General features: G+C 46.9%; 1 protein-coding gene across 1 annotated transcript in view; it reads right to left on the reverse strand.

Moving 5' to 3' along the window:
• Positions 1 to 2503: 2503 nt before the first annotated feature.
• The window catches only part of LOC129381753 (nose resistant to fluoxetine protein 6-like), a 55418-nt gene continuing 44702 nt past the window's right edge, over positions 2504 to 13219 (reverse strand). The window contains exon 5 of the mRNA XM_055064851.2: positions 2504 to 3221. Within this exon, the coding sequence (XP_054920826.2) occupies positions 3036 to 3221 (186 nt within the window). The 3' untranslated portion in view covers positions 2504 to 3035. The remainder of the gene's footprint in view (positions 3222 to 13219) is intronic.

Raw genomic sequence — 13219 nt, forward strand, 5'->3', positions numbered from 1 at the left:
CCCCGTTCGCACCGCCTACTCAAACGCGCTCCGCCAGCCAAACTTCGCGATCGGCAGAGATAGCCGGGCCCCGACGCGCCATGAAGGCGGACGCGGTCATGGGGCGAGTGGCGCGCCACGTGTCGGGGCAGCGCCGTACATTGCGAGGAGGGGGTCTTCTGTTTGCCGCAAGATGGCTCTGCGTGTGCGCAGAGCGCAGAAGAAATTTAGCGGAAACGTACTTCGCTACTCGTGAAACTGCGACTTCTGTAAGGTACGTGGTCATAATTACCTATATACACCACAGTATTCGCAACTTTCACGTACGGTGGCGCCGTCGTGCGGCGGCGGCCGGAAACAATCGAAAGATTATACTCGCCGCTGGCTGCCGCCCGTTAGCGTAGCGTATTGGTGTTGTCTGCGCTTTTCCTCCACTTTTGGTTGATGTTTTAACGCGTTCAAAGCTCCTGTGTGATCCTGAAGGACACTTAACATGCTCAGAATGAGCAAACAAAAATAACCGTGTTTGCTGCGTGCCGCAATGGGTGCCGAGCAGTAGTTATGCGGTAGGTGATGTGAGCCTTCACTCATTCCCACTGGCTGCTTCCATGAGGAAGAAATTTATTATTAAGCTGCGGATCGGCAAAGCTGTCACAGAAACGATGAAGGTTTGCAGTGCGCGCTTCATGCCGGAGGACTTTTTTTAAATCTTTTTTTGAACTTGAAATCACGAATAGATGCACCTCCATAAAGACGCAGGCATAGCACTATATTACGTGCAGTGAAAGAAATAATGCGCAATCTTAACTCAAATGTGTTGTAGGATGATTGATGCTTGTGTTCTTGCCACTCATGCCTTTGCGGCTACGTTGGAGCGCAAACATTTTCCGTGAAGCCTTGTACCTGCTTCAAAATTTCTTGTTCTCGTTCATGCATTCGTGCTCTGCAACGCCGGCTTAACATTCCACCATTTTCGAACAGAGAGATGAGTTTCTAATTTGTGCATCGAAGCAAAGTGACGCAGGCGTAGAGGGACCTGGAATCCGTACCTCGTCTGCCACTACGATGCGCGGCTGCAACGTGTGCACAGGCGCGCATGACAGCACTCGTAAGGTAACAAATTCTAGTCCAACAAACGTTAAACTACTGTGCAGTGCTAGCGTAGCGAACCCTCAGCTGATCTGCGTGTATATTATTTTATAAAGATAACTGGGACAATGAAGCGAGCGTTGCCGCGGACCGGTAGATATCGGCTATGCATCGCTTGATCTGTCTATAGGCAAGACGCGGTAGGACTCACGCAGGCTGTAAAACTACCACAAGACTGTAGCTTGCAGAGCACGCATAAAGCGCAATAACTAAATAACTAAACGGTTATCGTATTAGCTCGCAAAAGCGGTCAGATTTGGCTTTTTGTGCACTTCTCGTGTTCAACATCCAGCTTTGTGAACGCAGGCAGGGATAACTAGACAAGAAATTTTCGCACACAAAACGCTGCTTTAGGGCTGCTTTTCACGCCGTTGATGTAAAGGACTTCGGTCGCGCAACACCGGGAAGGTTTTTTTTTTTTTTTCTCGACACGGGGGGGGAGGGGGGGGGGAGGGCGGCTTATTCAAGCGGTCTAAGTAACAACTTGCAGAGAGCACCACACTGTATAAAAGCTCATGGTACCCGTTCATAGCGGTCGAATTAATAGAATAGCAAACAGAAAGCACGGTCACTTCTCTTTATAACACCGCCGCGGTAAAACTGAAACCACAGCTCGTGTGGTTTGCTCCGAAGCCACGAAGTTTGCATGCAAAGGCCTTCAACAGTCACGGACGTCGACGTGCACACTTTTATGCCGCAGCACACAAGATGACCAGAATTTAGGACTTCCTCGCCTTCAAGCATGCTTCAAATCCTGCGTTCTGCTCGCCCAATGTGAGCCATTACGCATGCTAACGACAGCGGGCGTGTAAACTGAAGAGACATTTCAACATGACGACGTGAAACAAGATGTCACTGAGCAAGACGACCGCAGCACTGCACCGACTGCTCTAGTTCTTAATCTCTCGGACAGCCATGTTGGATTTAAGGTGGCGCCCCCTATAGGCCGTGAAAGTTGCGAATAACTTTCTACGGCACGTTTCTAAGGCAACGCCGCCTTCACTAGAGGCGATATTGTCCCGTTCTGAAGGAACGAACTCGTGGCTGAGCGGTAGCGTCTCCGTCTCACACTCCGGAGACCCTGGTTCGATTCCCACCAGCCCGTCTTGCAAGATGTTCTTTATTTATGAAGTGCCTTCTGGGATTTATCGCTCACGGCTGACGCCGACGACACCGGCTTTTCTGCGACACGAGCTCCTTAACGCTGTCGCGTTAAAACGCCACGGCTCTGGCTGAGCCCGGCTGAGTCAAATTCTGGTGAGTCTGAGTCCGAGTGAGGCCCCAAGCAAAAAAAATATATATATTGTGAGTGTCTCTGAGTCCCTTTTATGCTGACTTATGCTCCAAGCCATAGCTGTCCCAGGGAACACTTTCCGATTCGTACATAATTTCGCGGAGATTGTGCCCGGGTTAAACTCGTAATATGATTAGTGAAGAGCGACACCTCTCCCTCCGCGTCCCGCAAGGATGTGTTCTATTTTCGTTAATCTATAATGTTACCATGGCCAGCCTCGCTCAAGCGGGAGAATCTGGTCGGACGTCAGGTAAACTGTCCATTTACGTAGACAGCATCTGCGTTTGGTTCTCGGGGTACCAACAAAGGTGTTTTGCATGGATTGCCTAAGGTGAAATCTCCTCTTATTAGCTTTTTTTTTTTTGTTTAACTTTTTTGTTGGCATTGTATGTTGGTGCTGCCTTGGTGAGCACGCATGGGCAGTAATGTGGAAGACAGCGTCCTTATTCCTTAACTGTGTCTTGAGAAAGCCGACTATGACGAAGCCTACCATTTTATTTATGTACAGTTAATAAAACAACAAACAACATTATGTCTAAGATGACAAAATGTAGCGATTACTACCGCTACATTTTCCTTTTCTTTCCTTTCTTTATTTGGTAAAATCCGACCGTTAAGGAGCCTCCTTTGACTGCGTGTGCGTGGGATCTTGTGTACCGTTGATGGGCTTCTCTTCTTTCTTCTGCGGTGGCTGGCCCCAGATTATCTTGTCCAGGCGACCCACGGGAGCCTCGCACGCCAGGAACAGTGCCAACGCAAGTATGCAGCTCCACACGAACACCGACGCGCTTTCCGAGAACTGTTCCGAGTAAAATAGAAGTACGGAAAATTTACAGGTTTCTATATATATGAAAGCATAGGGTCCAAAGGATCATAAGGCAGTGATGGCGTAAAAAAATAATGATGACGATGATGATTATGCTCAATCAATCAATCAATCAATCTTGTTTATTTAAGGTGCCCAGGAACAACCCTAAGGTCTGAGTGTTGGTGCACGCATACATTGACCCCCCCCACCCCCACCCCCCCCCAAAAAAAAACACTGCAGGGGAATATAACTTAAAAAAAAGCAATGAATAAAAATAACAATTGTGAAAAGAACAGAGTAGATACAATAAAGCGCAATGTAAATACAAGAAGATGAGGAGAAGGGCAGTTTAACAATGCATGAAACTATGACACAATAAGGCAAAGCTCGGAAAGGAACGATGACAGCGAGTTATGAAAAATATCAAGATCATGGAAATAAGCGTTATAAAGACACTGTATTCTGTGGACGGTCGCGTGTTGTTGATAACAGGCAGGGACATGGAAAAGTACATGTTGCCTGGTGATCTTGCGCGGAATACGAATCATGATACAACTGAGGAGTTCGGGACAGGTGAGGATACCGCGAATTAGTTTGAAGAGAAACAGAAGGTCAGCGCGATTACGTCGGGAGCGAAGTAAGGGCCATGACAATAATCCAACAGTGTTAGAAGAAGGTCCAATGTCAGTGTTTGCAAAGCGGTGTTGATATATGCTTAGAAACTTTTTCTGGGCCCGATCTATAATGTCACTGTTCGATCTGGAAAAGCCATTCAAGACGACGGATGCATATTCAAGTTGAGGAAGACAAATAGTTATATGCAAATTGCGGAACGGCGTACGGGACTTGAATTCCCTCGATAGTCTGCAAACAGAGGAAAGAGAGCACATATCCCGCATAGCAACGCGTTTAGTGTAAGCAGAAAAGTGTAAGGTGGCATCAAAAAGTACACCGAGATCATTGATCTCACAGATCTTACACAACGGTACATAATCTACAGAATAAGATGAAGAAATGCATGCTGTTTTGCGTGTGAAAGTCATTACTTTGATCTCAGCTGCATTCAAGGGGAGGTTATTATATTTTGACCATTTAGAAAAAGAAAGCAGGTCCGACTTCAGGGTGCGACAGTCATCAACACTGTGAATTTTCTTTAAAATTTTGACGTCATCGGCATATAGACGGAAAGAAGAGTTCCGAATAACGGAATGAACGTCATTAATAAAAAATTTTAAAGGAGTGGTCCTACTACTGATCCTTGAGGGACGCCACTAGGTGCCATGTAAAAAGAAGACGTCTGGCCATCGACATTAACATAACATGATCTATCAAGAAGATAACTGGGCAAGAGATTGACAACTGACGAATCAGTATCACACTCCGCAAGCTTGATCAAAAGCAGTGAGCGGCAGACTACATCAAAGGCTGTGCTAAGGTCACAGGAAACGATGTCAACTTGCCCTATTCGAAGTACTGGCACGGAGATCTGTGTCATGAAACTTGCGAGATTTGTGATAGTGGAGCAGCCGGTGAGAAATCCATGCTGATTCGGAATGAGTGAGTTCATCACAGTAAAAGACAATATGCTGTGAAGACCAAGCTCAAAAATATTAGCCGAACCACAGGGAAGAGAAACGGGCGATAATTCGAGACAGCGGTTTTCAGCCAGACTTAAACACTGGAAAAAAATTATGCAGATCACACGCACTGTGAGAATCGATGTAAGCTAAGCTTTCCCTGCTGGATGCTTCGATTGACGATAATTAGCCGTCACGTTGACGGCTAAAGCTTAATTTCTTCAACGTTTAGGCTAACACCAGAGTGGTGAGTTGATGTTAAGCGTTACCTTGCGTCTTTGTCTGCGTAGTACACAGAGCACACAGGGAGAGGTGTTTGCTTGAGGCGTTATTGTGAGCCATATTTCATAACCTCTGAGAGGGTCGAGCATTGTCATTGCCTCACGTGGCACAGCGCATTGCGGCAGAAGTATTAAACTTGAATTGGATTATGGGGCTGTATGTGTCAAAACCCCAATCGGATTATGAGGCAAGCCGTAGTGGCGGACTCCGGATTAATTTTGACACCGTGATGTTCTTTAACGTGTCCCAAAATTTAAGTGCACGTGCGTTTTCTATTTCGCCTCCGTCGAAATGCGGCTGCCGCGATTGGGATCAAATCCACGACCTCTAGCAACGCGGCGGGCACAGAAGTGTTGATTTGACGGTCGACCGCTTCCGTAGTGTCTCCTGGACCCGGCGGTGCGCTTCAGTTAATGCGGCTCTGCTTCTGCACACCCTGAGTAAGTTGCCCGCTTGACATATTTGCATGACGTTTATTTTTCAGAAATGACAGAAATGTACTGTACCGTACCTTGACCTTAAGCTTATCCCGTTTCCCCGCAACCGCTGTAGTATAGTAGTGGGGTTTCCTTGCCTTCTCACGTCACCTCCCTACCCTCTCTTATATGGGAACTGGCTCTTCTCCTGCCTCTCCTTCTTCCCCTCTTCTCCTCTCTACAGTTATATCTGCGTCCCCTCTGGCGTCGCACGTTAGTAGAAAGGGAAGCGCTGCAGTTCCTGCAATGCTGCTGAGGGGAGTCACGGATGATTACAGCTGTCAAGCGGCTAATGTGGCGACGGCCAGGGAGCTCCAGTGGGTATTGAGCACATTCGACGCAGTGGGGTGAAAACGAGCTTCTCCCGTCGCCTTTCCTCTCTGACACGCGCCTGTCCGTTCTGAACCACACGTTCTGAACCACCCCCGACGCGGTGTGTGCGACAGCAGCAGCCCACAGCAGCAGCCACAGCAGCAGCAGCAATAATAATAATTAATATTGTGGGGTTTTACGTGCCAAAACCACTTTCTGATTATGAGGCACGCCGTAGTGGGGGACTCCGGAAATTTTGACCACCAGGGGTTCTTTAACGTGCACCTAAATCTAAGTACACGGGTGTTTTCGCATTTCGCCCCCATCGAAATGCGGCCGCCGTGGCCGGGATTCGATCCCGCGACCTCGTGCTCAGCAGCCTAACACCATAGCCACTGAGCAACCACGGCAGGTAGCAGCAGCAGCAGTGGGGAAGTCGAAGGAAGAGGCAAATATAGCATCGCTTTAAAAACTTGGTGCCTTTCGACTCTGTGAAGAAGGATGACCAGCGAAGCTGTGTATGTGGGCGCCTTAACGGCGAACTGCACCTCCGCCGCGGGTCGGCCCGGCATCGCACTATCTTTGGGATCGGCCCACGTACGAGGAGTGCTTGACGCTTGCTTCACCTCCTCCGTGGGTCGGCCCGGCATTGTACTATCTCCGGCATCGTCCCACAAATGGGGAATTTTTTGCTTACCACAACGACTGAAAAGTTTCCTTCGACGGTGGAGGTATACAGCTTCGCTGTAAAACGCGAGCAGTTTTCAACATGTGAGGGAAGGGATAAGTAGTCAAAAAGTTGTTACATATAGATGTCAGTACTGGAGCAACTATACTGCGGCAAGTTTTTAGAATTGCGGAGGGAATGCCATTGGGGCCACAGAATATGGAAGGCTTCAAGCGCTTAAGGCATTCGTGGATGAGCTTTTCACCAAATAACACAGCACTACATGTAGGAACCGTCATGTGCTGCTGACTGACTGCAGCGTTGAGACCTGCAGCTTTATATAATGATGAGAAATGGGCAGCAAGACAATCCGCGACTGCTTGGACTTCTACTCCTCTAGAGTCTAGCAGGCGAAAACATTCTCCACGTATATTAGAGCGCTTATGAATGTACTTCCGAAATTTCGCCAGCCGGTAGGAGGCGCGCTTTTCCAAGAACGCAATATACGAGTCTTGATCCTCCTTATAGAGGCATTAAACAGAGCCCGAAAAAAAAAACTGAATTCTTCTCTCCACTCGTTAGGCACAGTAATTCTAGGTTTTGTGTGCGCGCGATCTTTATGTTTTAGGGCAATTATGAGTTCAGATGAAAACTAGTGAGGATATTTGGAGCGTTTTGGTCTGTGGTGGGGAATGCATTTGCGCATTCTGCTCAAAACAAGCTCCATAAACTGATCTACTTTGTCATAAACATTGGTTTTGTCTGTAACCAGTGACCAATCGGTGGTGGACGAGAAATCATATAAATAATAATAATAATAATAATAATAGTAATAACGAAATTGTTATTATAGCGCCCAGGAATAGCTACGGAACCTTCGTACTGGTGCACTTAGAAAGTAATACGGGAGACAATATGTACAGAGATGACAAATGTTGTAGACGAAACAATGTGAGATAGGCAAATATAAACAAATTGAGAAACAGAAAACGAGGAGGCGGGCTTAAAAGAGGGCTAATCATACAACATGGTTATCTACATTTATACAAATCACAGAAAGTGAAATGAACTTTGAAGTATGTCAATACAGGCAGAATACTCATTACTTGCTTTTTTGTCGAGCCATAGGACAGTCAATGCAACAATGCCCCGCAGAAAATGCGGAACGTTGGCTGGTATACTTCTTCGGTGCGAAAATTGCACAGCAATATGAAGTTTTGGGCAGTGTATAATGCCATGGACCACCTTATTGAGAAGCAACAGGTCTGATTTAATACGCCTTGATTTTAGAGGTGTGAGTTGACGTATATTTGAGAAGGCTGGATATGTTCGCCAGAACGGCAGTAGCGGTGCTTGAAAATAGATATCATTTTATTTTGTACGCGTTCAATGAGGTCAGAATTAGAGTTGCACGTTCCGCCCCAAACTATAGAGGTATACTGTAGTAGTGGAAGACGCACAGCAGAATAAAATTTCAGAAAGGCAGCAGGGGAGTGGAAGTCGTGCAATGTATGAGGAACAATAACAAGAGCGCGAAGGGCACATTGGTCGGCATATTTAGCGTGTGAAGAGAAAGTTAGCATTTTGTCGACGCACACACCAAAATCTTTCATTTCGTTAACGCTAGGCAATGGAGGATCCCGAAGGGTGTATGAAAATTGCAGATCGTGTGTTTTCCGCGTATAAACTTATACAATAGTTCTTTCGAAGCATTTAGGAGTAGCTCTCTGCAGTAGTTTGAGAGTGAAAAAAACGTCTTTTTGGAGGTCAATGCAGTTATGAAAACTGTTGATAGTCTTACATATGCAGACGAAATCTCGTTTATGAACAGTAGGAAGAGGAGAAGGCTAAAGGGCTCCTTGAGGAACTACGCTAGTGACCTCACAGCTAATAGAGCTCCCAATAATGCCAACGAAACACTATCAATTGCTTAGGCAATTAGATACCAAGGCAGTGATGAAAAAGTTACGTCCATTTGCGTGAGCTTTGTAATAAGGAGCTCATGAGAAACATCAGATGTTTCACTCATATCAAAGTAAATAGCGCCTAATTGGCCCCTACTTCGTACCACCCTGGAATCATGGGTCATAAATTAGAGCAAGTTTGTTGTTGTGGGGAGCCCTGATAATAATACATGCTGTTCATCTATTAAAACGTTCTTAGCACTAACAGGAAGCAGGGAATGCAATACAGATTCAAACACTTTCGACGCAGCGCAGAGGATACAAGGGCCAGTCCTAAAGTAAGTTTCGTCATTTTTTTAGAGATGGTACACCACGTAAAACAAAGAATCGCCATAAGAATCCACGCCCTCTGCTGATTCAACGACGGAAGGATCGTCGCGGAAGAGGAATGATGTATGCGCAGAGCGCTGAAGAAGACAGAGTAACAGCAAACCGGTGTGACCGAGGTTATTCCAGCACAAATCACGATGGCAGACAGACGTGTGCTGACAACGTAGTCACCAACGGAAGTGCGTGCTGTTATCTGTTATGAATGAGCACCTGTTCCCTGCATTGAAAGCCACACTCTCGGGACGTCACTTCGAAAGGAGGAGGAGGAGGATAAAAAGGAAGGAAGGAAAGATATGGAGGTCAACCAGACGCATGTCCGGTTTGCTACCCTACACAGGGGAAGGGGCTTAAGGGAAGCAAACAAAAGGGAGGGAGGGAAGAAGGCACTATCGGTGTGAGTACATGCGGATGTTCATAGCTTCACGCCTATAATTTCTCACTGAGTCCAGTCGCTTTCATAAGAAGTAGCAGTGCCCGCGTCACTTTGTAAGCCTGCGATGCATGGAGCCATGGTCCAAGAATCTTAGTTTCTGAAAATGGTCTGTTATCTAATCGGTTTAAAACCCTCTGAAGAACGTCGCGTTCGCTGTCATAGAGATCACAAAAACACAACACGTGCTCAATCGTTTTTTCACAGCTGCACGAGTCACAGGTCGGTGTGTCGGACATTCCAATAAAGAATGTGTAGGCTTTCGTAAAAGTCACCCCTAAACAGAGGCGGCACAGTAAGTTGCATCACGGTGGGAGAAGCTCGATGAAATCTGTAGCTTCAATGAAGGATCCAACTGGTGAAGATGGCAGTTGGAGAAAATCGGGGTGTTCCACAAAGCTTCAGTCTTGGTTTGAGCAAGTAAACGAAGACCCCTCGCAGCATTTGTCCTTGATAAGGGTATAAGAAGTGTCAGGGTTTCTTTATGAGCTGACCGGGCGGCATCGTCAGCAGGGTCGTTTCCGACGATGCCACATTGGCCCGGAAGCCATTGAAAGATGATGTCATGTCCGTTTATGAGGGCTTGATGTAGAACCTCTCTGGTCTCAAACACCAGTTGGTAATGGGTCTTGCGTCGTAAGGCTGACTGCACACTCTGAAGGGCTGCCTTGGAGTCACAAAAAAACGACCCACTTTCGAGATTTGGCTTGTGCAATGTAATTAACAGCGGCACGTAGAGCGTCAAGTTCTGTTGCCGTAGAGGTCGTTATGTGGCACACTTTGAAATTAATTGTAAGTTGTAAGGCCGGAATGATAACAGCGCCTGTAGAGCTGGTGGCTGAGACAGATCTATCGGTGTAAATGTGCGTTCTTTGTTCATATGTCTCGTTCAGTAATAACAGTGTGAACTGACGTAGAGCCACTATTGAATGACGGGTCTTCTTCGTTATTCCCGGAATCGTGAGGCGTACTTGTAGTTGTCGTGGGAACCACGGGGGTAACAGTGGTCTTTCTGCTGGTGTAAAGCCTGACGGAAGGCAGCCTTGATGTGTCGCGACAAGTTTAGAAAATGTGGCTTTAGGTCTTTGTGCTGGCAAAGCAGCAATATAATGACTGGGTACGCGACACAGATGTCGAATGTGCGTTCTAAGGCTGTCAATCGTTATATATGTTGGAATCAAGTAGTAGCAATCATGATTGTTGCGTGAGTCGAAGCGCATCGTGGTAGTCCAAGACATGTCCGTAGAGCCTGGCCTTGCAAACTTTCGAGGGTACGAATGTTTGTTTTAGATGTGTTCGCCAAAACCTGCAAGCTGTACCGTAAGAAGGCCAGAAACAGTGCTCTGTACAGCTGCAGCATGGACCGTACCGACATGCCCCAGGTTTTTCCGCACGGGAACCTCAGTATATGTACAATCGAAATTAGGCTCCGCTTCAGGTAGACGCAGTGGGGGCTCCATGAAAGATCCCTCTCAATAATTACACCTAAAAACGGTGAGACTTCTGGTATTTTATAGCCTGGCCATTGAGAGAAACAAGGTACGGTGCCATGGGTTTGCGCGTAAACGCGATTAACGAGCATTTTTCGATGGACAGTCTAAGGCCTTGTTTGCAGAGATGCGAACAGGTTGGGGTGGCTGCCCGCTGAATTCTTGCGTGCACTTGAAGCCGCGTCACTGCAGAAAACCAAAGACAAATATCATCTGCGTACATTGATAGGTGAATTGTCTTGGGTAATATTTCAGCAAGGCCAACCATATCTAGGTTAAAGAGAATAGGGCTCAATACCCCGCCTTGTGGGACGCCACCGTGTATAAAATAGTTGGCAGTCGGGCCATCTTCGGTCAGAACAAGGAAAGACCTTCTGGTCATATAGTCGCGGAACCACAGAGATATTCGGCCACCGATACCAACAGCCTCCAATAATTCGAGGATCGCTTCATGTGTAACATAATATTGTCGTGCGCCCCTTTCACATCAAGAAAGAGCGTCACTAATATGCGCTTCAGGCAATTTTGTTGGTGTATGAATGTTGATAGGTCTTTAACATTATCTATTGAGGACCTGCCTCGCCGAAAACATGTCATGGAGTCAGGCTACACACTGTGGCGTTCAAGATACCATTCCAGGCTTGTAAGAATCATCTTTTCCATTACTTGCCTTATGCAGCTTGCCAGGCCAATAGGGTGATATGAGGTTAGGTCGAAAGGCGACTTTCTTTGTTTGAGTAGAGGTACGAGCCTACTAATCTTCCGTTGCTGAGGAAGGATGCCATCATGTCATGAGCGGTTGTAGTAACTTAACAGCTCTTGCCTTGCCTCTTGTCCAAGATGAGCAAGAGCTGTATAGGTGATGCCGTCGGGCGCTGGTGAAGAGGAGCGTTGAGAAGCAGCCAAAGAGGCTTTCAGTTCTTCCACAGAAAATGGAATTTCCATTTCTGGGACGCAAGACACAGGGACGACACTCGCGTCTTCCGCGTTGGGGGTGACACACACGCCAGCGATCTGCGCACAAAAATAATTCGCCACCTCAAGTTGCGCCTGGCAGTGACGTAGGGCTAAGGCCGCGAAAGGATGTCACTGTTGCGGAGAAGACGAGCGCAGGCCACCAACAGTCCTCAAGATGTATGAAAGTGATTTGCGAGGGCCCAAAGATTCAGAAAAGGACTTCCAGCGTTGCTTCTGCAATTTGTCCAAACGGCGCTGGATTTTCTTCTGTGTTCGCCGTGCCATTCTGAAGTCACAAACTGCCTTCGTGCGCATGTACCCCTTTCAGTGCGTCGTCGAAGTGCGGTTAGCCTCTCTAGTTCTACGTCAAATCGGGAACGGTTTGCTCTCAACGTTAGGAGGCATGATGTTTCCCTCATTGCCTCTGCGATTGTATCCACCAAGCTGCGGCCAAGGTCTTCTCTGCATGTATTTTCCATGTGTAGCTTAAATTTAGTCCAGTCGATTCTTCGTACTCCATTCGATGAGGTAGAACTGTTTAGCCCCTCCATCCGAAAATAGGTAGGGATATGGTCACTTCAATGTGTTTCTATGTCTGACAACCACTGAACTTGTGAACTGAAGCGTCGTGATACCAAAGTCAAATCCAGGCAAGTGCTGTACTTAAGACCTCGCAGGTATGTAGGACTGCCATCATTCATGACACTAAGGTCGTGATCAGAGGCGAACGACACCAGATTCCTGCCCCTGGAATTGATTGTCGAGCTACCCCACAGTAACAGTACTGATGGGCGCTGAAATGTCCCGTTAGAATTCAAGGACCACTGGTCTGCAACGTTATGTCTCGAAGCCTGTCGCGTTCAACTCGACTTGACGGTGATATGCAGACACCAATGGAGGGTGACTGACACTTGCTTCTCTCTTATACGTAGGCAGACATATTGATTGTTATCATGCGGTTGTAGTGCATGGTGGGCATACGTAAAATCCGTGCGGAGGTACACGACAACTTTGGTGCGCTCTGTGCACATCGACGAAAGAAATGATTCGTACCCTGACAATTTGATGGGAGTAAGTAGGTTGGGTTCGCAAATAGCGATTATGGGAATCCGATTTGTGAAAATATATTCACTTCCAAGACAGTGTTGAAGTGGAGCAGGCTGTGCAACAATACCCTGCAGCGCAGGCTACCGAGTTTCACCAGAGTGGTTTCTTCAAACTGATTGCACGCTACGACAAATGTGTTAATGTTGGTGGCGACTATGTGTAAAAATAGTGCAAGGTGTATAGTCCATTATTACATGGTAATTTTTTTGGGCAATAATGTTTCTGTGTCAAAATAAATGGCGAATCTTACTTTCGGAACGTCCCTGGTATATACAGGGTGTCCCAACAATCATGCACCAAGATTTTAAAATATGCAAATACCACGTAGCCGCACAGAGCCAAGGTAATGCTGTTTGCCGTCACTTGGAGATACTCAGATTATTTTTTTACATTCCGC

This window comes from Dermacentor andersoni, chromosome 1, assembly GCF_023375885.2.
Source record: "Dermacentor andersoni chromosome 1, qqDerAnde1_hic_scaffold, whole genome shotgun sequence".
Lineage (NCBI taxonomy): Eukaryota > Metazoa > Arthropoda > Arachnida > Ixodida > Ixodidae > Dermacentor > Dermacentor andersoni.